This window comes from Schistocerca cancellata, chromosome 2, assembly GCF_023864275.1.
Source record: "Schistocerca cancellata isolate TAMUIC-IGC-003103 chromosome 2, iqSchCanc2.1, whole genome shotgun sequence".
In the NCBI taxonomy this organism is placed as follows: Eukaryota; Metazoa; Arthropoda; class Insecta; order Orthoptera; family Acrididae; genus Schistocerca; species Schistocerca cancellata.
The window spans coordinates 923614523-923640415 of record NC_064627.1 but is presented as its reverse complement, the minus strand read 5'-3'; the positions used below and the strand labels follow the sequence as shown (position 1 = coordinate 923640415).

At 45.8% G+C, this 25893-nt stretch overlaps 1 protein-coding gene across 1 annotated transcript in view; it reads left to right on the top strand.

Annotated features, from left to right (window-relative positions):
• Positions 1 to 25893, top strand: part of LOC126162864 (cAMP-dependent protein kinase catalytic subunit 3-like) — a 269609-nt gene that overhangs the window by 217056 nt on the left and 26660 nt on the right. Inside the window, exon 2 of the mRNA XM_049919641.1 lies at positions 14858 to 15026. Coding sequence (XP_049775598.1) covers positions 14858 to 15026 — 169 coding nt within the window. The remainder of the gene's footprint in view (positions 1 to 14857; positions 15027 to 25893) is intronic.

Below are 25893 nucleotides of genomic sequence, written 5' to 3'. Positions count from 1 at the left end.
CAACTCTAGTTATTGCTAATTGCAGTTTATTTGCGTTTCATCCGGACTGACGTGAAACATTATCCTCGCCGACGCTCGTAGCGTACACAATTTTTGGGAGCTTCGTTTCGCGCTAGGTACGCTGGCTGCAGGCTGGTCCCTGCGCGGGAAGCTAGGCCACGCAGCGCGAGAACAACGGCTGGCGTCCGCTTCTCGGAAGGATCGAGGCTCCAGTCACGTGTGATGGCCGGCGATTTACAAACAAGAAGCGCCTCTCTTCCGCAGCTGGCGTGGCGGTGGGCTCGGCCGCTCCGTTGCAGCAGTCCGTAGCGGCGGCGGTACCGCTCTGTCATGCATGCGCGACCGCGCGTGCCCACACACGCCGACCCGGCCTCAAAGTGACTGCAGCGGACTCAGCACGGGTTGGGGGGGGGGGGGGTGTCTGTGAGGTATTCGTGCGCCTGACACAGCGTCATGGACACACAGTTTGAACTCGACGTTATCTTCTCCAGCTCTACAAAAGAAATAAAATCTGCAGGAAGAAACCGATGAGGCCGGCCGCTGTGGTCTAGCGGTTCTAGGCGCTTCAGTCTGGAACCGCGCGACCGCTACGGTGTCGGGCATGCATGTGTGTGATGTCCTTAGGTTAGTTAGGTTTAAGTAGTTATAAGTCTAGGGGACTGATGACCTCATGTTAAGTCCCATAGTGCTCAGAGCCGTTTGAATCATTTGAAGAAACCGATGATAACGCACTGGTTATAAGGCTAGAGAGAACATTTGCTGACTCCTCCTAAAGCAGCGCGTTGTTATATTGGGTATTAAAAAAATCGTGTACCGTATTCTTAAAATGGATAGTTCAGTGATAGTCTCCTAGTGGTATATATTGTTACTAATATTTTTTCGTTTATTGTGTAATTAAAGTGTGGTGTCACCGCCAGACACCGTTGGACAGAGCACAAAATCGTTCTGATAACAATGACTCTCCAACGTTCAGGAAGACTTTCGCGGTTTGATGAAGATCGTTTAAACGCATTACTCGACAGTGACCCACGTCATTGTATTCGAGAACTGGCAAATGTGATGGACTGTGATCCTTCCACCATCGTGTGACATTTGTATCCAAGGGGACGCTTCAAAAATCTGAGTATGGTTACCGCCTATCCTAAGCCAAAATCACAAAAATCGGTGGGTGAACGTGTGTGCATCTCTGCTTGTTCGTCATGAATTAGCTCGTGAACAACACCGAACGGTGTCTTCATGCTAACATCAGGAAAAGAAGGGAATGGTTGAGCCCAAACAATGCATCAACTCCTCGTTCAAAACCACGCGGACATCCACAAAAGATAGAATGAAATTTTCACTCTGCAGCGGAGTGTGCGCTTATATGATACTTCCTGGCAGTTTAATACTGTGTGCCGGACCGAGACTAGAACTCAGGACCTTTGCCTTTCGCGGGCAAGTGCTCTACCAACTGAGCTACCCAAGCACGACTCACGCCCCGTTCTCACAGCCGTAACTCCGCCAGTACCTCGTCTCCTACCTTCCAAACTTCACAGCAGCTCTCCTGCAAACCTTGCAGAACTAGCGCTCCTGGAAGAAAGGGTATTGCGGAGACATGACTTAGCCACAGCCTGGGGGATGTAGAGCACTTGCCCGCGAAAGGCAAAGGTACCGAGTTCGAGTCTCGGTCCGGCACACAGTTTTAATCTGCCAGGAAGGTTCATCCACAAAAGATGTTATGCACCTGGTGGAACAGCGACAATGTGGTGTACGAAGAATTGCTTCCCCGAGGGTGTAAACATCACTGCTGACATTTCCTGTCAACTGAGACGTCTTGCAGACGCAGTGAAAGAACAACGACCAGGAAGACTGCGTGAAGTGATGGTGCCCCACGATAACGCCTGTCCGCATTCTGTTGGACTGACAAAAAGCAGTAAACAGAAGTTGGGTTGGGAAGTCATTCCGCAGCCACCTCTCTTAGCTGATCTTGCGCCTCAGATTTTCGCTTTTTCCGCTTTCTGTCGAACAACCTCCAAGGAACTTCCTTCACGAATGAAAATGCGCTCCGAACACGGCTCGACGAGTCGAGAAGTTACCCCAGCGTTGACAGACTGTAGTAAATAGTGAAGGAGAATATATTAGTGATGACTAAAGTGTCTGTTATGTGTATCTGTTGTGTGTACTAACTTACCGAAAAGGGGTACGAACGTATGCACCGTCCTGATACAATCCAATAGTATTTTAAGCATAGAAAATTGAAGTAAAAGTAATAGGTACAACCTAACACTAAACTGTAAGCTCCAAATTAGTTTAAGGAATAAAACAGTGAGAAAGGATAGAGAACATTGTTCCCGCCACCATCTATGATCGGAGCGCAAAGCCATGGAATTACATCGAGCAATTTACTTTGTTTGACATTACATGTTTAATATGTAATTGGGGTGAATATTACGGATATTATTTGCTGTTATAGGTGCTGAGTTGTGTTGATTGGCCGGCCGTGGTGGCCGAGCGGTTCTAGGCGCTTCAGTCCGGAACCGCGCGACTGCTACGGTCGCAGGTTCGAATTCTGCCTCGGGCATGGATGTGTGTGGTGTCCTTAGGTTAGTTAGGTGTAAGTAGTTTTAAGTTCTAGGGGACTAATGACCTCAGATTTTAAGTCCCATAGTGCTCAGAGCCATTTGAGCCATTTTTTGTGTTGATTGACTGTACTGTTAGATTCCTAAATTAGTTAAATTTTTTAAGTGACTCTTCGGCGACAATAGCGATTCACATTCTGCAAGTTAAACACAAGGTGTGATGAATGTTGTTAAATAATTACGATTGAAAGTGATCTTTAGGCAACAATATCCGGTTACTGTTTACAGTGTATTACGAAAAATATTTCAGAAACAGTTATTCTACTAGTTAATTCTTTATGGTGCTCGTCATGAAAGCAGACCTCGGAAAGTGGCCACTAGGTTTGGCATTTCTCGCCAGCATTTCGTTACCTTTATTCGTAATTACTGTTGTATGCATTTGTCTTTAATATTGCTACTACTATGATCATATGCATTCCAGCTTCCTGTTTTGATCGTGAATCAGGCATCAGCTTCCCCTCTTACTTGCGGGCTAAATAACCCTTGGCCTATCTGTATTTATGATCATGCTAAAAGCAATTATTACGGATAGGAGGGGAGATTCCACCGCTTCATAAATAAGCGTCGAGGACAGGCTGAAATAAATAGATATATTGAATAAAACTCTGTTACAGATACAAGAAGCTGACTTAATCAGTTAATGCGATAGCAGTGAAAAGCTTAGGAAAGCGTGTCCCAGCTTTCCAACTTGTACAGGTTTTGGGCAGGCCGTAACTGATCGGTCAACAGGAGAAAATCATACACATGGAAATGAGAGATTTTGTCAAATGATGATATGGCAATAACAGAACATTTGGCATTAACTGAGCGGCAGCAAGGACGACTTCACGGTTCAGTTGCCGTGATACTTTTGATTTATCATCAAGATGTCGCGACTAGCAAGCAAAATGGCGCCTACGTGGTTTACTTGTCGAAAGTCGGCAGGCTTCCCTAAACATCTGAGGCCTCAGCCGTCAGTCAGGAACCCCACTACAACATGGCGTCTAAACTGCAGGTCTGTGTTGTCCGGAGGCTGGCTGTACCTATCGCAGCGATTCTTGGTGATCTCCCCTAGGCGGTCCAAAAAATTGTGAATCATGGGTGCTACTTACAACCTATGCACCTGAAGAAAACAGTTGAAAGTTCAATGATACTATGGCCAACCTGTCTTTTTGCGGCATTACTGGAAGAGCCACTCTGTAACTTTAAGGTATTCGCGTCTTCTTCACCTTGTATGTGTATGTCTGCGCTTAAAAGCGGAAATGTTCATTATTTGGTGATAATTAGTAACATTCAATACGTCTGTGCAACGATTTACCAATAGGAGGCTAAAATATATCTATACCTATGTATCATCATCTATCACACACAGAATCAATACTCAAATATGCAGGCTCATTAATTATCACAGATTCTTAATTATAGTCCCAACTGACTTTTTATTCAAGTAATTGTTAATTTTTATCGTTTTGTCGCCATCTCTCGCGAGTGTGACATCACAAGATTAGTGGACGAAACTATAAAAAAATTCCTATAAACGAATGTCCGGAAAAATATTTAAGACATCGATCATTGTCTCCTACGATAACAATCTGTTTGACACTGTACGCGCGGAATCTGGTAACCACTAATTCTCATGCATCCTTCAGTGGCCGCCTCCTCCTCCTCCTCCTCCTCCTCCTCCTCCTTCTCGATCACGAACTCTTGCTGTCCCCGGATTTAGTTACATGCACAGGACTCTCCTGTAACATGTGCACGTTGTCAACGGTTGTGGATTAGACCAGAACCGTAAGATGTTCTCATAGCCAGAAATTTATGGTATTAATGTTAGGTGAGTGACGACACCATGCTGTTGGATCACCTCGACTAGTCTACCGCTATTTAGGCCTTTGTGTTGAGACTGTAGTATGAGGCGCCGAAAATGGCGTGGTGCCTCGTCGTGCGTTGACGGTATTTGTTGTTCTGAAATGGTAATGTTCTCCAATAGCGCACATAATTTGGTGATAACCAGCATCTATTATTATTTTGTGTGGTAAAGTGAACGGCTGTGTGAGTTTTTTGTCACAGCAAAATTCCAGTAAACAGATGAATATGAAAGCGAACCTAACCCCTGGCTTCCATGAAATGTCGACGATTTGCGTCTGCCCACAGGCGTTTGTTGTGGAAGCGTAGTAACCCGCTCTGTGTGAATCTCTCCCCTATCATAAAATAAAATGTAGACTGTGAACTACGGGTCTTCAGTGCTCGATCTTAGCACCCATTTGTAGAATCAGGCGGGATGGTCTTTTGTCAAGGGAGTTTTTACACGCTGTAAGCTTTCTAGGTAAAGTAACTGCTCGTGCACAATAGACGAAGTACCTTCAGCGGCTTCAAATTTTCACACACTTGTTTCAGAGTTACCTCCTACGTGTCGAAATACTCGCTCCTGCATATGTGGTGTGCGAACTGCGGGAGGTCTAGGGCGATCCCTTGACTTTGCGAATGATGAGCTGCGTCGTTAAATCCGTAGAACAAGCTACTGAAACCTTTTTTCAATATGGAATGTCACGTTGACAGTGTCTTTCAGCGTGCCTGCCGATTAACGGGAATGGCTAAGCCATAACAAAGTAGAGAAAGATGGTTGTTTGCCTATGTTGGATGTCCTGGTTCGAAGGAAGAATGATGGTGCTCTAAGGCATTCAGTTTATAGGAAGCCCACTCATACTGATTTATACCTGCAAGCATCGAGTTGCCGTCGCCCATCGCAAACCATGATTGTGCCTACAACACTTGTCCATAGAGCTCATACTGTCTCAGATCTAGTTAGTTTACCTCAAGAACTCGCGCATCTACAGACAGTATTCAGCGAAAACGGGTATTCAATCCGGCAGATTAACAGGGCACTAACGGTTAAAACGAAGAGGCAGGAAGTGAATAAAGAGGACAACATGCCGGAACAATCTTTAGCTTTTCTTCCTTTCGTTGGCAGCACTTCGTTTAAAACAGCAAGAATCCTCGGAAAATTTCGGGTAAAAGTGGTTTTCCGCCCACCATCTAAGATTGCGAACCTTGTGGGATCAGTTAAGGACAATCTGTTACTACGAAAGGCCGGAATTTAAAGATACCGTGCCATTGTGGTATGGCTTACATAGGTCAAACCACACGCACCGTTAAAGAACGCTGCACTGAACATCAACGTTACACCCGGCTTTTGCAGCCAAGCAAGTCTGCTATTGCTGAACATTGTAATTCCACTGGACATTCAATGGAGTATGAGAAAACAATGATTTTGAAGTCCACAGCAACATCTTTCTGGGACTCCATTATTAAAGAATCCGTAGAAATACTCCTGACGGAAAATCTGTTAAACCGTGATAGTGGCTACCAGCTGGACAGTGAATGGAATCCCATCACCTCCACGATTTGCTGAAATCGAAGACGACAGAGTGCGCCGACGGCCGCGGCAAACAGCAACGCAGAGGGCGACTGAGTTCTGCTATTTCACCAGCGAGGGCGCTGCTGGCGGACAGTGTGGTCCATCTATCAAGTTCTCGACGCATGCGCAGAATAGTTACAGCGCGCTATATATTGCGGAACGGAGGACGTTTTCGCCAGTCTGCGACGGCTCATCTGAACATGACTGGCAGGTGCCCAGTTGAAATATCGTGCGAGGTATTGAACTACGACCGGCTGCCCGAAATTTATTTGAACATTCAATTCGCCGGGAAAATTTTAAAATTCACATAGCAAAGTACTGTGTCTAACACCTGCTGAGGGGAGCAGTAAGAGGACTCTGTTACTGTTTACGATGTTCAAACTACACGAAATCAAAGCGGTACATACGAAATGGCTGACGCAAGAGACAGTGCTATGTTTGACTAAAATATCACAGTCAGAGGACTGAGTAGGGAGACAAAGCACTATGTATTACAAATGAACAAAGAACGTCCACAAGAAGATAGCTTACGACACTTAGTTCTGATCATTTTCGACAAAAGTAAAATGACTCAACAAGAATTTTTGTTTACTCGATATGCTTTCGGTCACTACTCTCCCTTGTGCCAATTATTTAAACATTTTATAGCCGAGCGAAGTGTCCATTTATACGTTCCTGAAAACGCTTGATACAGGGAAGGGGTAAAATTCCGCGCCAGTCGCATAAGACTGGCGCTTGCAGCACCACTATGAGGACGCAAATCAGGTTTGTATTAAATACACGCTGTAGCGGTCGTGTGCGTTCGTTGGCTTTGAGATTTGACGTGGTATGTTGGTTAGTCAAGAAAGCCTTTAAGGCGACAAAAAACACCATTATCAACACATCACTGAGTTCGAATGGGGTCGTGTAGTCGCATAAAGACCGGGCTCTGGCGCGTCATACTGCATCTGCAGTAGCAGTTGGCCCCAGTCACACAACGAACTGTCACAAATCGGTTGCCGCCAATTGCGGAATCAGTGGTGTCCAGCGAGATCTCATTGGAGGCCAGGGTGGAGATCTGTTGTGTTTTCTGACGAAAGCTGATTCTGTCTCGGTGCCATTGATGGCCGTGTGTTGATTAGGAGGAGGCTAGTTGAGGGCCTGGAACGAGCCTGTCTGCGTGCTACACACACTGGACCTACTTCTAGAGTTGGAGTTGGGGTGCGGTTTCGTATGACCGCAGAAGTACTCCCGTAGTTACTCCCACGCACCTAGTCCGCAGATTTGTACGTCAGTCTGGTAATTCGACCTGCTGTGCTGACATTCACAAACAGCACTCCAGGGGGTGTTTTCCAACAGGATAACGCTCACCCACATACTGCTGTCTTAACCCAACAAACTATACTGCCCTCTCGATCACCAGATTTGACTGCAATCGAGCAGATACTGGGTGATCAAAAAGTCAGTATCAATTTGAAAACTGAATAAATCACGGAATAATGTAGATAGAGAGGTACAAATTGACACACATGCTTGGAATGACATGGGATTTTATTAGAACCAAAAATATACAAAAGTTCAAAAAATGTCCGACAGATGGCACTTCATCTCATAAGAATAGCAATAATTAGCATAACAAAGTAACACAGAGCAAACATGATGTTCTTTACAGGAAATGCTCAATATGTCCACCATCATTCCTCAACAATAGCTGTAGTCCAGGAATAATGTTGTGAACAGCACTGTAAAGCATGGTGAGGCATTGGCGTCGGATGTTGTCTTTCAGCATCCCTAGAGATGTCGGTCGATCACGATACTCTTGCGACTTAGGTAACCCCAAAGCCAATAACCGCACGGACTGAGATATGGGGACCTGGGAGGCCAAGCATAACGAAAGTGGCGGCTGAACACACGATCATCACCAAACGACGCGCGCAAGAGATCTTTCACGCGTCTAGCAATTTTTCTTTGTTCTAATGAAACCCCATGTCCTTCCAACCATGTGTCAATTTTTAGCTCTCTATCTACATTATTCCGTGGTTTATTAAGTTTTCAAATTTATACTGACTTTTTGATCACCCGGATATCAGCGGACGAGAACTCCAGTGTCATCCAGAAGCATTAACCGTCCCTGTACTGACCGGACCAAATTTAGCTCTAAGGCGCTGCAGTCATGGACTGTGCGGCTGGTCCCGGCGGAGGTTCGAGTCCTCCCTCTGGCATGGTTGTATGTGTTTGTGCTTAGGATAATTTAGATTAAGTAGTGTGTAAGCTTAGGGACTGATGACCTTAGCAGTTAAGTCCCATAAGATTTCACACACACCAAATTTAGCACCACGTATGGAATTTGACCCCACAAACTGACATTGGTTACAGAGGTTATTAATGTATCTGCATTTTACATCCGCAATGGCTTGTCTCGTGCTTACATTAACCTGTGATCTCGCAGTGTTAAATATGTGGCATGGACAAATGTATTCCGGAAATTTCATTACTAGAAAATGGTTCAAATGGCTCGGAGCACTATGGGACTTAACATCTGAGGTCATTAGTCCCCTAGAACTTAGAACTACTTAAAGCTAACTGACCTAAGGACATCACACATATCCACGCCCGAGGCAGGATTCGAACCTGCGACCGTAGCAGTCGCGCGGTCCCAGACTGTAGTGCCTAGAACCGCTCGGCTTCATTACTCTACACTGGTTTTTGATATTGCGATTTTTTTCCATCAGTGAATTTAGCAACTGAAAAGCATTGCCGCTTTCGTTAGTTGATTTATATTTATCGGAATCCAGAATGAGCGGCGTGGGTTTGGAGTGACGGGTATTCAGATGGAAATAAAGAAACTGTCAGTAGGCGGTTGTTGCTGGTCTTTCATTGCCCTTTGGCACAGCATTTAGTGTCTTATCTCTTAAGTGACATAAGCAGACACACTTGTATCCGCCCATTAGCTGCTGGCACGGGCAGAAAGACTGCACGTCGGGTGTAGCGCCAGCAGAAACGCGCCCTTCAGTTTGCCAGCTTGCGTGTCGGGCCGAGGTCTCGCGTTTCCGCGGCTCGCACGTGGTGTCCGCCTGCCGCACCGCGCCTCGCAGCTTGGCAGCAACTCTGCCGCAGACCAGTCCAGTATTTATAGGAATTGCGCGCTGGCGCGGGAACAGTGGAAGCTCTGTGCGGGCGGCCACCTACTGCTGACCCCGCTCCATACGCTGCTTTTATTCCGATCCACTTACCGAGCCAGCAACACCGTAAGGGTCCGCCTGTTGCCGTAATGTTAACGCGACGTTATAGTGACGGGATCGGTTGAATGACGTAGTTGGTGGATGGGCAGTGGAGTACACACATGGTCCAAGAGTGCCTTGTTTTAAAATTATGAAGTATATTAATGAATGGAAGGATACTTGCGGGGTCCGATGTCAGTCACAAGGGGATTGAGTACCTGGCCGCTGATGGCTGATAAACAACGACCGGTCGAGGATGCTACTAACGCCAAAGAGACATTATCGACGGCCGCCTTCGAAAATGTATACAAAATATAAAATAGAAAGTTACATCATTTTTCCTGTATTGATCTAACAGATTCATGGCATTTCCTCTGGCTGAACTTCGATTGTGGTTAATGGTTTTAAGAGTAGTGCGGGATTTTTTCCCTCCAATTTGCTGGATTTCAGGACATCCCATACAGGCATCTCAATAGTGGAATGTCAGTTACGACGATACGAACGTAAGGGCAACACAGCACCCAGTCCACGACCGGAGAAAATCTCCCACCCGGCCGGAAATCGAAGCCGGCCCACTTCGCTTAGAAATCCGCCGCGCTAACAGCGTAGCTATCGAGGTGGACTACACTGGGATTTGACAGCGCACTTGCATGACTTCCGTGAAAACATAAATATGTTGTTTGCTTTTAGTTGCTCACACATTGACCCGCCGCTGTGGTCGAGCGGTTCTAGGCGCTTGTCGCAGGTTCGAATCCTGCCTCGGGCGTGGATGTGTGTGATGTCCTTAGGTTAGTTAGGTTTAAGTAGTTCTAAGTGACTGATGACCTCAGATGTTAAGTGCTATAGTGCTTAGAGCCATTTGAACCATTTGCTCAGACATTGCTGATTGGACTGGATGAGTAGAGTGTTTTTTCAGCGAGTTTGTGATAAATTGATTTATGATAATATAATTAGTCATTGCGAGTTATATGTGATTTATTCCGAGTAAATTAATTATTCCTCGACTCTTGCCAATTTTTCTTTCTCACACATGGTCAAATAGTAAGGTCTCCGATTCGACTTTTTTCTGAGTAGTACGACTTAGTCAGGGGGTGCTCACGCTCAATATTTTTGCAGTTAGGCTCTAATTTGTGTGGATTCAGTGTGACGAGGTAATTTTAAGCTAGAAGTCCTCAGATGGCAAATAATTCGGATAAAACTAGAAGCCCTCACATTTCAAGTAGATTGGAAGGTGCACAGGACAGTTACTACAGAGGCAAATAAAAGACCGACAACTCATGTACTACTGAAGCTTCAGAAGCTCCCGGGTTTGTATAGAAAGTAATGAGCCCTATTTGTTTGTGAGGTGACGATATGTCGCAGCAAACTCGTTCCATACAGATTCGATGGAGGCGTAAAGTCGCTTTCAAAACGCGTCTGACGTCAATCGCCTACGAGATCACGTGCTATCCGTATCCTGGTTTGTGACTGTTGCCAACAGCCTCGGTAGAAAATTAACATGCAGCAGTCTGTCGAACAGGACTACGGCATGTGTGTGGGACTCGGAATATCGGCTCTACAGAGGTTGGCTGTGATCCAGAAACCGTTCGGAAGAGAACGCGTATCACATGCTGCTGTCTTGAGTTGGTACAAGTGCTTCAAAGACGGAAGAGAGCGTCCAGAAGACGAACCATTAGCAGGGGTCCCTTCAACGTCCAGAAACGAGGCCTGTGAACGTGTACGTGATGTGTTGAACAACAACGGCGGTTAAGTATTCAAATGGTCGCAGACCACGTGGGAATCGATAAAGTGACTGTGCAAAAGGTCCGGCTAGTGGGGACAGGCATTGCCGCCTGCTGGAAGCTGCGTAACGGCAACCCACCAATCCACACGTACTTTGTGGCTAACGACAGCCTGGCATCGCGAAACTTCACCGGCGCCATGCAGCCTTGATTTAGCCTTGGTTGGCGTCATTCTGAAGACAGCACTCTATGGACGTCATGAGACCGTAGTAGAAGTCATTGTCGTTTCGACGAGTCGCTTGAAAGACATTCCGAAAATAAACTTCCAGGGCACGTTCCAAGCTTGGAAAACTCTTAGGCGGAAATGTATTGAACATAAAGCCAATTGAGTCTTGGGCGTCGATACAGTTCTTGCCGAATTTATACTAATTATTTTCTGTACAAAACCACGCAACTGTTGGATAAACATCTTATCTCAGTGCGGCATACAGGTGCATTAAAATATTCAACAGTAACTCCCCCACAGTCGTGATTCTTTAAAGAATCAAAGTCCCATGTTTAAAACAGCGTCAAACGTCTGATTACTTTTTTAAGTGTGCTGGAAGTAATTAAGTGCAATCTTCCTCAAATATTGGATGAATATAATGTTGATAATTTGATCATGACCTATGCTGTCTAAAGACATACAGTTTTTGGGTTAAATACGTGACTTGTTGTGTTACATCTTTAACGTAAGATTCTACCTTTCAGCGAGTAGTTTAAGAGCATTTTAAATTCGGTCGGTAATTAATGAAGTACTGAAAATAAAATTTTTGTTGCCCCCTGGAAGCCGTTAGCTAGGTAACCTGCAACTGGTCCCGGGTGACTGATTTAGCCCTGTAGTGGTACAGTTTGACAGGTGTCTGATACCACTTCTATCATTGGTCGGCAGCCCACGACCCGTCAAACCATTTCGTGCGGCCCACATAGACGTCAGTGTTCGGCTTATAATGTCTGCCTTTTAAGAACTGGTGAGGACAACACAGTCCCGTTTACGCCTGAGAAGTAGCAACATTATTGTAAGTGGTGCGCTGCCGCACACGCCTACAGTGTCGACCTGGCTACTTCCCAAATTATAGAAGTAAATTTTTAATAATTAGTGATTAAATACCCACTTAAATAAAGTATCCCCTGTTAGGCCTGGGTCCCACACACTTGGACAACATTCTAAGATGGATTGCACGAGCGCTTTGTAAGCAAAGACTGCGTCCAGTGTCGACGAAAATCGTCGGTGTGTTTCCCGGTACAGACAAAATGATTTTTACAGCGGAATGTTACTTGCCCATTCGATTAAGCTGTCTCAGTCTAGTCCGATACTCATTTTGTCGAAACGAATATCGGACTAGAATAATTTGGGAGAGCTCTATACGTAAAATGCCGGCATAAAAATAGTTTTGTGTATAACGGGAAAGAAATCCGCGGTTTCTGTTCACACTTAAGGTTGCGTGAAAGACGTGACCAGTAGTAATTGTTTCTGCTGGCTCCAGCTACACAATGCAAAAATGAATTGCAGATATCTGCCGAAATACCACATAAAATATGACGCTTAGGAGAGAAACCCGGTGTATGCTGCTCTTGAAATACACCTCATGAAATGCTGCTACATACTGGCTACATAAGGAAAGCCTAGAAATTTTTCCAGAAGATGACTGCAGTCACGATCACCAAGAAATTCCAGTTAAAAATATGGAAGTGAGATACCCAGCAGAGTGAGGTGGACAGCACTGATAAGTGCCGAAGTGTTGATGCCGGAAAATTTGGAAATGCATCATTCCAGACTCAATTGGAGTATGGTGGTTATTTTGATGGGACTCGACCCCACAATCAGGTCTCAAAAAGGAGTGCAGTTACCACTAGAGGTAAAGGCTAAACTCTGACACTTAGACGATTACTAGCATTAGATTAGTGTTATACTATTACTCCTAAGATTTATTCAGTGTGAAACCTAACTTCTTTCAATTTGCTTGAGGAGGAGGAGGATATTAGTGTTTAACGTCCCGTCGACAACGAGGTCATTAGAGACGGAGCGCAAGCTCGGGTGAAGGAAGGATGGGGAAGGAAATCGGCCGTGCCCTTTCAAAGGAACCATCCCGCCATTTGCCTGAAGAGATTTAGGGAAATCACGGAAAACCTAAATCAGGATGGCCGGAGACGGGATTGAACCGTCGTCCTCCCGATCAATTTGCTTGACGTCCTTTTGTCAGTACCAATAACTGTCGCTCTAAGTGCAGCACGGCTGTTACACTATCAGAATCTGAGCTACACATAGAGAGCCGCAAAAAAGTCGAAATACTCGTAGCATGCAGATAAGGAGTCCAGGGACACAAGACTCGTGGTTCCCAAGTGTACGACCCCCACAGCAGCAGTGAGGACTCAGTCCACTTATCCTCCCTTTATCTGGTCTTTCTTGTTTTGATTATCTTTCGGTTAAAGTTTGGTATTATTGTCAAAGTGACTAACTTTACTATTGTCTCCAAGCAGAAGTAACGTCAGGACCCATTACATCAAAAATAATTTCAAATTTTTGTATGTATATTAGATTCGATAGTAATAGGCTGCTTAGTATATAAGTGAAGTTGTTAAGTAAAATATTGTACACTGAAACTAGGTCGTGTAATCGAATTGTAGTTGTATGCTATGCTTGTATTAAATATTATGGACTAAGATTGTACATTTGTCTCTCATTTACGGAGTAACATTCCATCATAGCCTATCGCAGAAAGTTTTTTTGCAGGAAATAAAGAAATTTAAAAATCGCCTATATTGAACAGTTAGGCGTGAAACATTACCGGTTTAACAGCACTTGCGTAAAGTCATCGTCACAAAAATATTCCTTGTCTCGTAAAGACAGGCAACGGTCGTTCTTGTTCCGAGCGTTGTCACGGGTTCGTTTTTCTATTTCACGATTTGGCAATTATTTCATTTTAGCATTTGTGTCGGAAATACTTAGGCCGCAAAAAGCTGTCGGTGCACTTTTTTAGAGAGGAACTCGCATGCTCCATCAGTTCGACTCTTCTTAATTTTGTTCGAGTTTTATACTGTTTTCGCTAACCGTGTGTCGTGCTTTCTGAGGAGGCGGCGGCTAGGAAAGAGCCCGACATTTGTTTAAACAAGCTTGAAAGCCGCCTGTAGAAAGGGACCGAGCTGGCCGATGTACTAAATGAATGGCGGTTAATTCGAGGCACGAAGTCGATCTGGATCTGCGCGTTAAGATTTACCAGGAGATATAAACTAGCGTCCCCCATATGTACAGTAATCTACACTGCAATCTATGTCAAATACATCTCATACATATTGTTTAACACTTGTCACAATAAACGCGTATACGAAACAGCTGCAGCAGCTATTCAGTTGAAGAGTAAGCTACAGTAACTAATCTCACCACTTCATAAAAATATACATCTACTCTGTACATTGATTAGTACGCTGCTACAGAGGAGCATAGTCTTATTTCATTACCGTAGTTCGCACAGTTTCTTTCCTCTGTATGTACTTTTTCCTTTCGTAACAACAAAATCCGTAATCGAAATTTGATTGGTTGTTACGTTCACAGCTAGTTTATATCTCGAATCGTTCTTAAGAGCAAGGATGCGACTGTATAAGCGTATTTTATCGTTGTCATATGTGAAAAGTTAACACGGATGTCGAAGCTTTTGTTTACTTTACCTAGGACACTTAGTACAGTCCATTTTGCCATTCATCCTCGAAAAAGTGTGCCATTTCGATCCCGTTCAGTGTCTGCTTAATTCCCTCATTACCATGGAGAAAGCAGTATGGAGCGAGCTGAACGCCTTATTAATACTGTTATTTCAAGTACTATTTGCAGAACTACGCTGCTATGAACTTAAGAACTGAATACTACATTGGTTCTCTGTGTGTGTGCAGGCACTGGTACATTCGGGCGCGTCTGCCTGTGTCGTGAGAAGTCGACCGGCAAGTACGGCGCCATGAAGATCCTCGCCATTGGCGACGTCATTCGGCTCAAGCAGGTGGAGCACGTCAAGAACGAGAAAAACATCCTGCAGGAGGTCCGGCACCCCTTTATCATCAGCCTGTGAGTACCAGAGCGTTCATTTTTCGTATACGTATATGATCCTTCAGTCAACATTTAGAATATCTACAAACTCACCTTTGGGGTCCATCTGATTTTTGTTGCCAGTATAATTATGTTTATATGTGAACCGTGGATTTACTTTCAAAATCTTTTCTGCAGGGGGTAACTGATGAAAACAAATTTCTTTCAACAAATGGGAAATTTTATTCTTAAAAACCCTTTCTCTTTTTTTAAAAAAAAATTTAAAAATTATAATCAGAAAGTACCCTCTAAATATAAAGTTACAAATTATTTAGAGGCAGAAATAACTTTTTTTTATGTCGGTATGAGCTTTCGGGCTGAGAACCTTGCCACTCCCTTTTAACACGGCCGTAGTAACGACCGCTCGCAACAACCTCTGAAAGACTACACTGGTGCAAATCTGCAACACACCAGATTACTTTAAACTAAAAATTTTTAACAACTCGTACTAACACACAAACTATGCACCTCGTGGAAGGATGGAAATGGTACAAAACACATTAAAAAACATTACTTGCCACCGAAAGTGCAATTTGTTTTTAAAAGAAAAACTCTTACGGTGGAAGGGTGGTAACTTAATATATTAAAATGACCATTTAAATAAAAACCCATGAAATGCAGTCTTACAAAAATGTACAAACATGCTCTACATGACACATATACCGCCTCTCAAGATGATAGACAAGATAAAAACATCTTTCAGGAATTCTGCCTTTACACCTTAAGCAATAAATTCGTTAAGACCGAATCCGACGAACATGACAGAGGCAGCTATTAACGCATGACAGATTGACAGGGCGATTACTGAACAACCCGAACCGCAGGTTGCTCTATCCCGCCCCTACTCCACAAGGGAAAAACGGACCACCCAATTCATAAATAACCACCTTCCCGCGGGTGGGCAAACGGAGAAGAATGGTGGGACGACCGTAAAACAAAGCGTCTGGTGACCTCACCAAGAAAACAAGTAAAATTTAACAAGTTCAAATGGCTCTGAGCACTATGCGACTTAACTTCTGAGGTCATCAGTCGCCTAGAACTTCGAACTAATTAAACCTAACTAACCTAAGGACATCACACACATCCATGCCCGAGGCAGGATTCGAACCTGCGACCGTAGCGGTCGCTCGGTTCCAGACTGTTGCGCCTAGAACCGCACGGCCACTCCGACCGGAGAATTTAACAAGTAAATGAAAAAACATATCTCCCATCACTTATCTTCTAATAAACTGCGATTTCTGGCGAAGATATGGCGCAGCACCCCCAACGCTCTCCCGAACCTTTCGCTACCAGCCGCTTCAACGGACGCAGGAAGGCACGCCGATCTCCCGTCTCACGGCGTCGCAGCTCGCACCGGCCAGCCCGATGTCGTGGTTTGACTCCTGTTGCTCTCGTGTCGACCGCGAAGCCACTACCCCTTTCTTTGTGGCGCGGCCCACTGGACTGACGTGGCGACCTCACATGCGCCGACGCTCAAGACGGACAAGTCGTCTTGTGTCCCAATGCGCGACCGACCGACCAACCGATCGATCGGGCGACTACTAGCTGAGTTCTGTTACTGGCGGAGTGGCAACACTCTCATTTTCTGGCTTTAAAGTTTGATCCAAACGGCAGACATACTAGCACTCCGACGACAGACAGACAGACATTAACTGCCGCACAAATGCGAACGAGAGACAGACCAGCAACTGGTGACGCGAGACTGGCACAGCCTCACTCCGACTGACCAACTGCCCCCGACGCGCTTATAGTGCCCCTTAAATGCACGTGAACAGGCAACCTTTCCCCTTTTCCACCAGAGGGAGACACCAAAGCTGCGATTGCCACAGAGGCGCCACCGCCAGAAACGGAGGGCGACTGCTTCACACTACGCTCTGCGGCGCGCTCTTCAAAACAGCAAATTTTACCATGGCTCAACGTGGTGAATAATGTTACCCCAATTGATGTTTCATTCCCCCTTTTTTCCTGCGCGCCGCGCCTTCCTGCATTATTCACATATTCAATTGATTGTCGCCAGTAGTTAGTGTTGTAGAAGTATCTGAAAAGATCATATTTTTGTTTTGTTATGTTGAAGTTGCTGTTTCGAGTTTTACGTTAGTAATTGATTGGTAAATGTACTCACATGATGTAGTCAAAATGTTCAACTTCTTGAAGAGATCTCTACAGTGAGGTCGTTTATTTATGCGGCCCTTATCTGTAGTTTGAAAACTCCGTTCATGTTCTGTAAATTTATTACACACAAAAGAATTCCATTGCTAAGAACGGGCCTACGTACACGTTTTCTGGTGGCTACATATTAACTTTTTATATAAAATGAAACGGTAACATTTCTCTACAAATCGTCATATTGTTTCTCAAAATATTCACCTTTAAAATTTATTTAGTTTTGCATGCTGTTGTGGAAACATTTTTCCACACGATGTTCGTACCTCAGAAGCATGTTTTCAAAGGATTCAACAATTGCTTGAAGTGATACGCACTATCTGACCGGAAGTATCGGGACACCAGTTGGTGCACATAACATAGGGTGTTCCCATCCTTCTCCGTCGTGACGCCTTGGACACGGCTTGGGGCACTTTCAATGCGGTGTCTTCATGGCTATGGAGGACCGGCACCCCATTCGTGATAAAGAGCCGAAGGTAGTGAAGTTGGTCGCTGAGATCAGGGGGAAGTCGACTCTCCGACTCATCCCAAAAGTGTGCCATTGGGGTCAGGTTGGGACTCTATGGAGAACAACATTCCTGGAATGGACTGGCGTATCCAGACTGTAGACTCACAGGTGCTGCTTCATGAGACGATGCGTTGTCATGCTGATACAATCATCGACTCCAAACAGTTCCTCTGCTGTATGCAATGCGCTATACTGCGGAATGTGTTCATATCCTTTCGCATTTAGCTTTCTTCAACGCAACAAGAGGACCACACCCTAACTTCGAAAAATACTCCTATACCGCGACACCATCTCCTCTGTACTTCACTGTTGCCATGGCAGCAGATGGCGTACTCCTTTGCCGTGATGGCAGATGACATTCTTCAGGCATTCGCCGAACCAGAACCCTGCTCGACTGATGTACCCATTCTTCTTAACTCACTATGGACATTCATTGTGCTAACTGGACTGCTATTAGCACTTCGGGACTCGAGTGATTCCTTCCGCTGATTTCATGCGAGTTTCTGCGACAGCTCCCGTGATGCTAGAGGTCCCTGTCCGTCATTACATGAGGTCTGTCTGGTGTCGCATTAGCTGTCATTGTTCCTTCGCGTTCCCATTTCACAATCACATACCAACAGTCGACTTGGGAAGATTTGTAAGGGCTGAATTATCCTTGATGGATGTGTTACTCGGGTGATATAAAATGACTCGTCCATGTTCGAAGTTACTGAGCTCTCCTGTCGGACCCGTTCTGCGGTTATTGCTTCTCTAACGACAGCACAGTACTCCCTACGTTCTTTTATACTGCCAGGTCCGCCTCTCGTGGCTTCTAGCGGCCAGTTTCGCATTACATAGGGGTGCCCAGATACATCTGGTCGCATAGTCTCTCTCTCTCTCTCTCTCTCTCTCTCTCCCTCTCCCCCCCCCTCCCCCCCTCCTCCAACCCTCCCCTCCCCCTTCCCTTCCATCTTCCCTCAGTGCATTTGTTACTTGACATTACGGAAAATACCTCTCAGGGGCCGCAAGACATTATTCATGTGTTTTTTCTTCGTCAAATAATGAGTTTCGTGACGCGCCATGTGAGAGCTGGCATTGGCATTATGAAGGATGCAGCGCTTTAGGTTTTTTTGCCTGAGTTAAATATTCATTTTTTTGGTCTTATGGAGAAGTGTCCATCTATTTACCATCACAGCTTTGATGAATAAAGCGAAGCTAGAAATATACAGGGTTATTACAAATGATTGAAGCGATTTCACAGCTCTACAATAACTTTATTATTTGAGATATTTTCACAATGCTTTGCACACACATACAAAAACTCAAAAAGTTTTTTTAGGCATTCACAAATGTTCGATATGTGCCCCTTTAGTGATTCGGCAGACATCAAGCCGATAATCAAGTTCCTCCCACACTCGGCGCAGCATGTCCCCATCAATGAGTTCGAAGGCATCGTTGATGCGAGCTCGCAGTTCTGGCACGTTTGTTGGTAGAGGAGGTTTAAACACTGAATCTTTCACATAACCCCACAGAAAGAAATCGCATGGGGTTAAGTCGGGAGAGCGTGGAGGCCATGACATGAATTGCTGATCATGATCTCCACCACGACCGATGCATCGGTTTTCCAATCTCCTGTTTAAGAAATGCCGAACATCATGATGGAAGTGCGGTGGAGCGCCATCCTGTTGAAAGATGGAGTCGGCGCTGTCGGTCTCCAGTTGTGGCATGAGCCAATTTTCCAGCATGTCCAGATACACATGTCCTGTAATGTTTTTTTTTTTTTTTTCACAGAAGAAAAAGGGGCCGTAAACTTTAAACCATGAGATTGCACAAAACACGTTAACTTTTGGTGAGTTGCGAATTTGCTGCACGAATGCGTGAAGATTCTCTACCGCCCAGATTCGCACATTGTGTCTGTTCACTTCACCATTAAGAAAAAATGTTGCTTCATCACTGAAAACAAGTTTCGCACTGAACGCATCCTCTTCCATTAGCTGTTGCAACCGCACCGAAAATTAAAAACGTTTGACTTTGTCATCGGGTGTCAGGGCTTGTAGCAATTGTAAACGGTAAGGCTTCTGCTTTAGCCTTTTCCGTAAGATTTTCCAAACCGTCGGTGTGGTACGTTTAGCTCCCTGCTTGCTTTATTCGTCGATTTCCGCGGGCTACGCGTGAAACTTGCCCGCGCGCGTTCAACCGTTTCTTCGCTCACTGCAGACCGACCCGTTGATTTCCCCTTACAGAGGCATCCAGAAGCTTTAAACTGCGCATACCATCGCCGAATGGAGTTAGCAGTTGGTGGATCTTTGTTGAACTTCATCCTGAAGTGTCGTTGCACTGTTATGACTGACTGATGTGAGTGCATTTCAAGCACGACATACGCTTTCTCGGCTCCTGTCGCCATTTTGTCTCACTGCGCTCTCGAGCGCTCTGGAGGTAGAAACCTGAAGTGCGGCTTCAGCCAAACAAAACTTTGAGTTTTTCTACGTATCTGTAGTGTGTCGTGACCATATGTCAATGAATGGAGCTACAATGAATTTATGAAATCGCTTCAATCATTTGTAATAGCCCTGTATAGGGTGGTTTTCTCTAAAATAATTTTGCTAATGTTTTTACTGATTTGCTGCATTTAATGTAATACCACATTTCGGAATGCAGCAACATAAACACTTAGTTTTGCCAAGACAATGTTTTACTTGGACTAAGAAAGAAGATACAGAACAGATTTCTGAAATCCATAGTATGTCGCTTTTGGTTTTTCTGGGTTCTGGTGCGAGTTCTCTACAGGGTGATCCATATTGTGCTGCACAGATGACTTCGAGCATTCACCATTATGAAACACACAAACAGCTTGAAGTATCACATAGATTTCATTCCTATCAGAATTGACTGAACTATCCAAGGTCCGGAACTTCGACACTAATATACCAAAATAAAATTATAGAGACCTTCCTCTACATGATTCGTAATTATATCTGCACCTATGATTGGTAATTAAATCTGCACCTTTCAAGAGCTAATTGTCTGCAAGTATATGGTGTTCATTCGCAGCAAAATAATGAGATGCGCGAAAAGTTGTTACGGTATGGGGCGAGCACATTCAAATTACCAAAAGAACTTACTTACAACATTCTTCCATTGTTGTTGCGGCCATTCTCTGTACGGAAGGAAAACCTCTATAATTACAAAATGTTGAACCAGATTCATCAGGAGCTTTAACTCTGTGCTTTCCGTCTAAGCTACGGATCATTTCGGTAGATTCCATAGTTCCTAGTAACGATCAGCTGTTTTCTTACAGATTACTTGAGTTGTGGTTGGTAAATTTACGGGCTGCAAATATTCTCATATTAACTTTGACGGTTGAGCCACAGTCACCTCAAATAGCACTGTATCCTCAGAAAAAAGCTAGGAAAACGGGATACACATTAAACTCTTTTAATAACTTACACGGACACAGCGTTCGTACACATTAGTATGCCAGTAAGGATGTACCCAACAACTACTTTCAGGCTCTTCTTGATTAACATTAATTACATATACTGAAGCTAGAACCCATTCATCGTCCGAAGGAGGGATGGTGCTGCGTTGCTAACAACACATCACTTCTATTGCCGTCGAGCTACATGCATGCGGCGCCACTGCCTTTTACCTGCCATGCACGCGTCACGTCACTCCACACATCACGCTGGTGGTCGCCCCCGACCAAAGCAGTGGTCACTACATGTGCAGAGTAACCAACCAACCAAACAATCGATCCTTCTCGTGGAAACACTTGGGTTCATGTTTTAACCATCAGGCTTTTGATAGCTTATTAGAATTCAGCTTGTATAAATACACTAATAAAAAAAGTGAAGTCCCTAGAAGACATGACAAGTAGAATGGCCACCAGAGTGCATTTGTGTTGTTCGTGTTTAGCGCTGTTAGCAGGCCCGGCGTGGTATATAAGGGGAGTGAATGATGTCGGATGTTGAGTGATCACTTTGTAGGACACGGCGATGCTGCGTCCACGGTGACACATTACAATCAGCATGTGGCAGTCTTTCGAAGTGGGCCCATTGTAGGTCTCCATTTTTCTGGCTGGTCGTATCGTGCAATATGCAGACTTGAGGCATTTGGCCACATGTTGGGCTGCATGGGAACATCAGGAAGCGCATACTCGTCCTCAAGGGTTCAGTCGATCAGAGGAGAGACCACAATATCGTGCACTAAGCACCTTCATTATCGCTCCACATCTGCGCCTCCACTTCCTGGAACATTCAGTGAAATCCTGCACCATTAGTCGGAGACTTTAAGCAGTCGGACTAGGGAATTAACGCCCAATGCTTACGCTGCTGTTAACACCGCAACACAATTGGCTGCTTTTGGAATGGTGCATTACTGGGAAGCATAGACTACTGACGAATGCCGTCGTATTGTATTCAGTGAAGAACCGCTGTTCTACATTGCCCCAGAAGTCCAACGTCAGTGAGTATGTCGGCGACCTGAGGAGAGGTCCCATCCTTCCAATATTATGGGGAGGCACAGCTGCGTTACTCCAGGCATAATGGCGTGGGTATGACTTCAGATCAAAGATTATGATAATTGACGAAATTATGAGGGCACTACTGTAGGTTAGGCACATCCTGAAGCCTTGTTTGTTATCCAGCATGTGACAGTATCGTGGTGGCGTTTTCCAGCAGGTCAATACTAGTTCACACATGGCACGTATCTCTACACAACTCTCTATATACTGTCTGCGTGATACTGAGACACTCTCGTTTACAAGATCCTGAGATCGGTCGCCGCTAGAACCTGTGGATGACGAGATACGACGTAGACACCGTCCCTGTGCTAATGTCCAGGATATAAAGGCCAAGTTAGAACCGCCGCTGTGGGCCAACTTGTCTGAGGAGAGTAAACAACGGCTTCCCATCGGAATGGGTGCATGCATCCAGCCAGACGTGGTGCTACACCCTGCTGATAAGTAGGCTTACACTGCCAGGTTCTTTGCAAATTTCACTCGATTTTGTAATCACTCGAATAACGTTACGTATCCTCTCAACCCGTTAAGTTTCATTCTGCTTCTTCCTCCCTCCTCTTATGGGTGGTTGACTTTTTATACCGGATTGTACACATTTCCAAATTTTATTACTCCACTCCCTCCTTCGACCCTCACCATCTCCACCTCCTCCTACGCCCTCTATCCATCTCCTCTTCCACCTTCAGTCCCCATCTTCACTTCCTCTTTTCTCCTTCTGTCCATCTCCTATTGTTATCTTCATCTATCCATTTGCTACTACGCCTCTCTGTCCATTTTCTCCTCTCTAATGTTTATCTCCTCTTCTCTAATGTTTGTGTCCATATTCTACTCTCTTTCTGTCCGTGTTTTCCTCCCTTCCTCCTCCTCTCTTCACGGTACCAACCCCAACCCCAATAGGTGGTCACTGCTTCTTGCCCCCACAGTATTTCTTTCCACATAGTAAGTAATATGTATACCAAGTTTGGTCGAAATCGAAAAAAAAAAATGTTCAAATGTGTGTGAAATCTTATGGGACTTAACTGCTAAGGTCATCAGTCCCTAAGCTTACACACTACTTAACCTAAATTATCCTAAGGACAAACACATACACCCATGCCCGAGGGAGGACTCGAACCTCCGCCGGGACCAGCCGCACAGTCCATGACGGCAGCGTCTAGACCGCTCGGCTAATCCCGCGCGGCGGTTGAAATCGATTCAGGGATATACACTCCTGGAAATTGAAATAAGAACACCGTGAATTCATTGTCCCAGGAAGGGGAAACTTTATTGACACATTCCTGGGGTCAGATACATCACATGATCACACTGACAGAACCACAGGCACTTAGACACAGGCAACAGAGCATGCACAATGTCGGCACTAGTACAGTGTATATCCACCTTTCGCAGCAATGCAGGCTGCTATTCTCCCATGGAGACGATCGTAGAGATGCTGGATGTAGTCCTGTGGAACGGCTTGCCATGCCATTTCCACCTGGCGCCTCAGTTGGACCAGCGTTCGTGCTGGACGTGCAGACCGCGTGAGACGACGCTTCATCCAGTCCCAAACATGCTCAATGGGGGACAGATCCGGAGATCTTGCTGGCCAGGGTAATTGACTTACACCTTCTAGAGCACGTTGGGTGGCACGGGATACAGGCGGACGTGCATTGTCCTGTTGGAACAGCAAGTTCCCTTGCCGGTCTAGGAATGGTAGAACGATGGGTTCGATGACGGTTTGGATGTACCGCGCACTATTCAGTGTCCCCTCGACGATCACCAGTGGTGTACGGCCAGTGTAGGAGATCGCTCCCCACACCATGATGCCGGGTGTTGGCCCTGTGTGCCTCGGTCGTATGCAGTCCTGATTGTGGCGCTCACCTGCACGGCGCCAAACACGCATACGACCATCATTGGCACCAAGGCAGAAGCGACTCTCATCGCTGAAGACGACACGTCTCCATTCGTCCCTCCATCCACGCCTGTCGCGACACCACTGGAGGCGGGCTGCACGATGTTGGGGCGTGAGCGGAAGACGGCCTAACGGTGTGCGGGACCGTAGCCCAGCTTCATGGAGACGGTTGCGAATGGTCCTCGCCGATACCCCAGGAGCAACAGTGTCCCTAATTTGCTGGGAAGTGGCGGTGCGGTCCCCTACGGCACTGCGTAGGATCCTACGGTCTTGGCGTGCATCCGTGTGTCGCTGCGGTCCGGTCCCAGGTCGACGGGCACGTGCACCTTCCGCCGACCACTGGCGACAACATCGATGTACTGTGGAGACCTCACGCCCCACGTGTTGAGCAATTCGGCGGTACGTCCACCCGGCCTCCCGCATGCCCACTATACGCCCTCGCTCAAAGTCCGTCAACTGCACATACGGTTCACGTCCACGCTGTCACGGCATGCTACCAGTGTTAAAGACTGCGATGGAGCTCCGTATGCCACGGCAAACTGGCTGACACTGACGGCGGCGGTGCACAAATGCTGCGCAGCTAGCGCCATTCGACGGCCAACACCGCGGTTCCTGGTGTGTCCGCTGTGCCGTGCGTGTGATCATTGCTTGTACAGCCCTCTCGCAGTGTCCGGAGCAAGTATGGTGGGTCTGACACACCGGTGTCAATGTGTTCTTTTTTCCATTTCCAGGAGTGTAGTAGTAGTAATAGTAGTCTACCGTTGCCGTCCGTAATGGCGATACTGTTGCCAGTACGATGTGCATTGACCGACCTCTCCATTACTCTCATAAATGTTCCATGGGACTTACGTCGGGCGATCTGGGCGATCATTTGCTCGAATGGTCAAGAATGTTCTTCAAACCAGTTGCGAACAATTGTGACCCGGTGACATAGCGTATTGTCATCCATAAAAATTCCATCGTTGTTTGGGATCATGGAGTCCATGAGTGGCTGCAAATGGACTCAAAGTAGCCGGACGTAAACATTTAGAGTCAGTGATCGGTTCTGATGGACCAGAGGATGCACTTCATTTCATGTAACCACATCTCACACCATTCTGGATCCACCACCAGCTTTCTCAGTGCCTTGTTGAGAACATAGGTCCATAGCTTTGTGGGATCTGCACCACACTCGAACACTACCATCAGCCCTCACCAACTGGAATCGGGACTCATCTGACTGGGGCAAGGTTTTCCTGTCGTCTATGGTCCAACCGATATAGTCACGAACCCAGGAGAGGTGCTGCAGGCTATCTTGTGCCGCCAGCAAAGGCACTCGCGTCGGTCGTCTGTGGACGCACTATAGCCCATTCACGCCAAGTTTCGCTGCACTATGCTAATGGATACGTTCGTCTTACGGCCAACATTGATTTCTGCGGCTATTTTCTGCAACGTTGCTTGTCTGTTATCACTGACAACTCTACGCAAACGCTGCTGCTCTTAATAGTGTCCGTGGTGAGAGGTAACGCCCGAAATCTAATATTCTCGACGCACTCTTGACACTGTGGATCACGGAATATTGAATTCTTACAGACGTCCGATACGGAATGTCCCATGTCTACCTCAAACTATCATTCCGTGTCAGTCTGTTAATTCCCGCTGTGCGGCCATAATCACGTTGGATACGTTTTCACATGAATCATCTGAGTACAAATAAGAGCACCACCAATGCACTGCCCTTTTATAACTTGGGTACACGGTACCACTGCCATCTGTGAATTCATGTGCATATCGCTGTCCTACGACT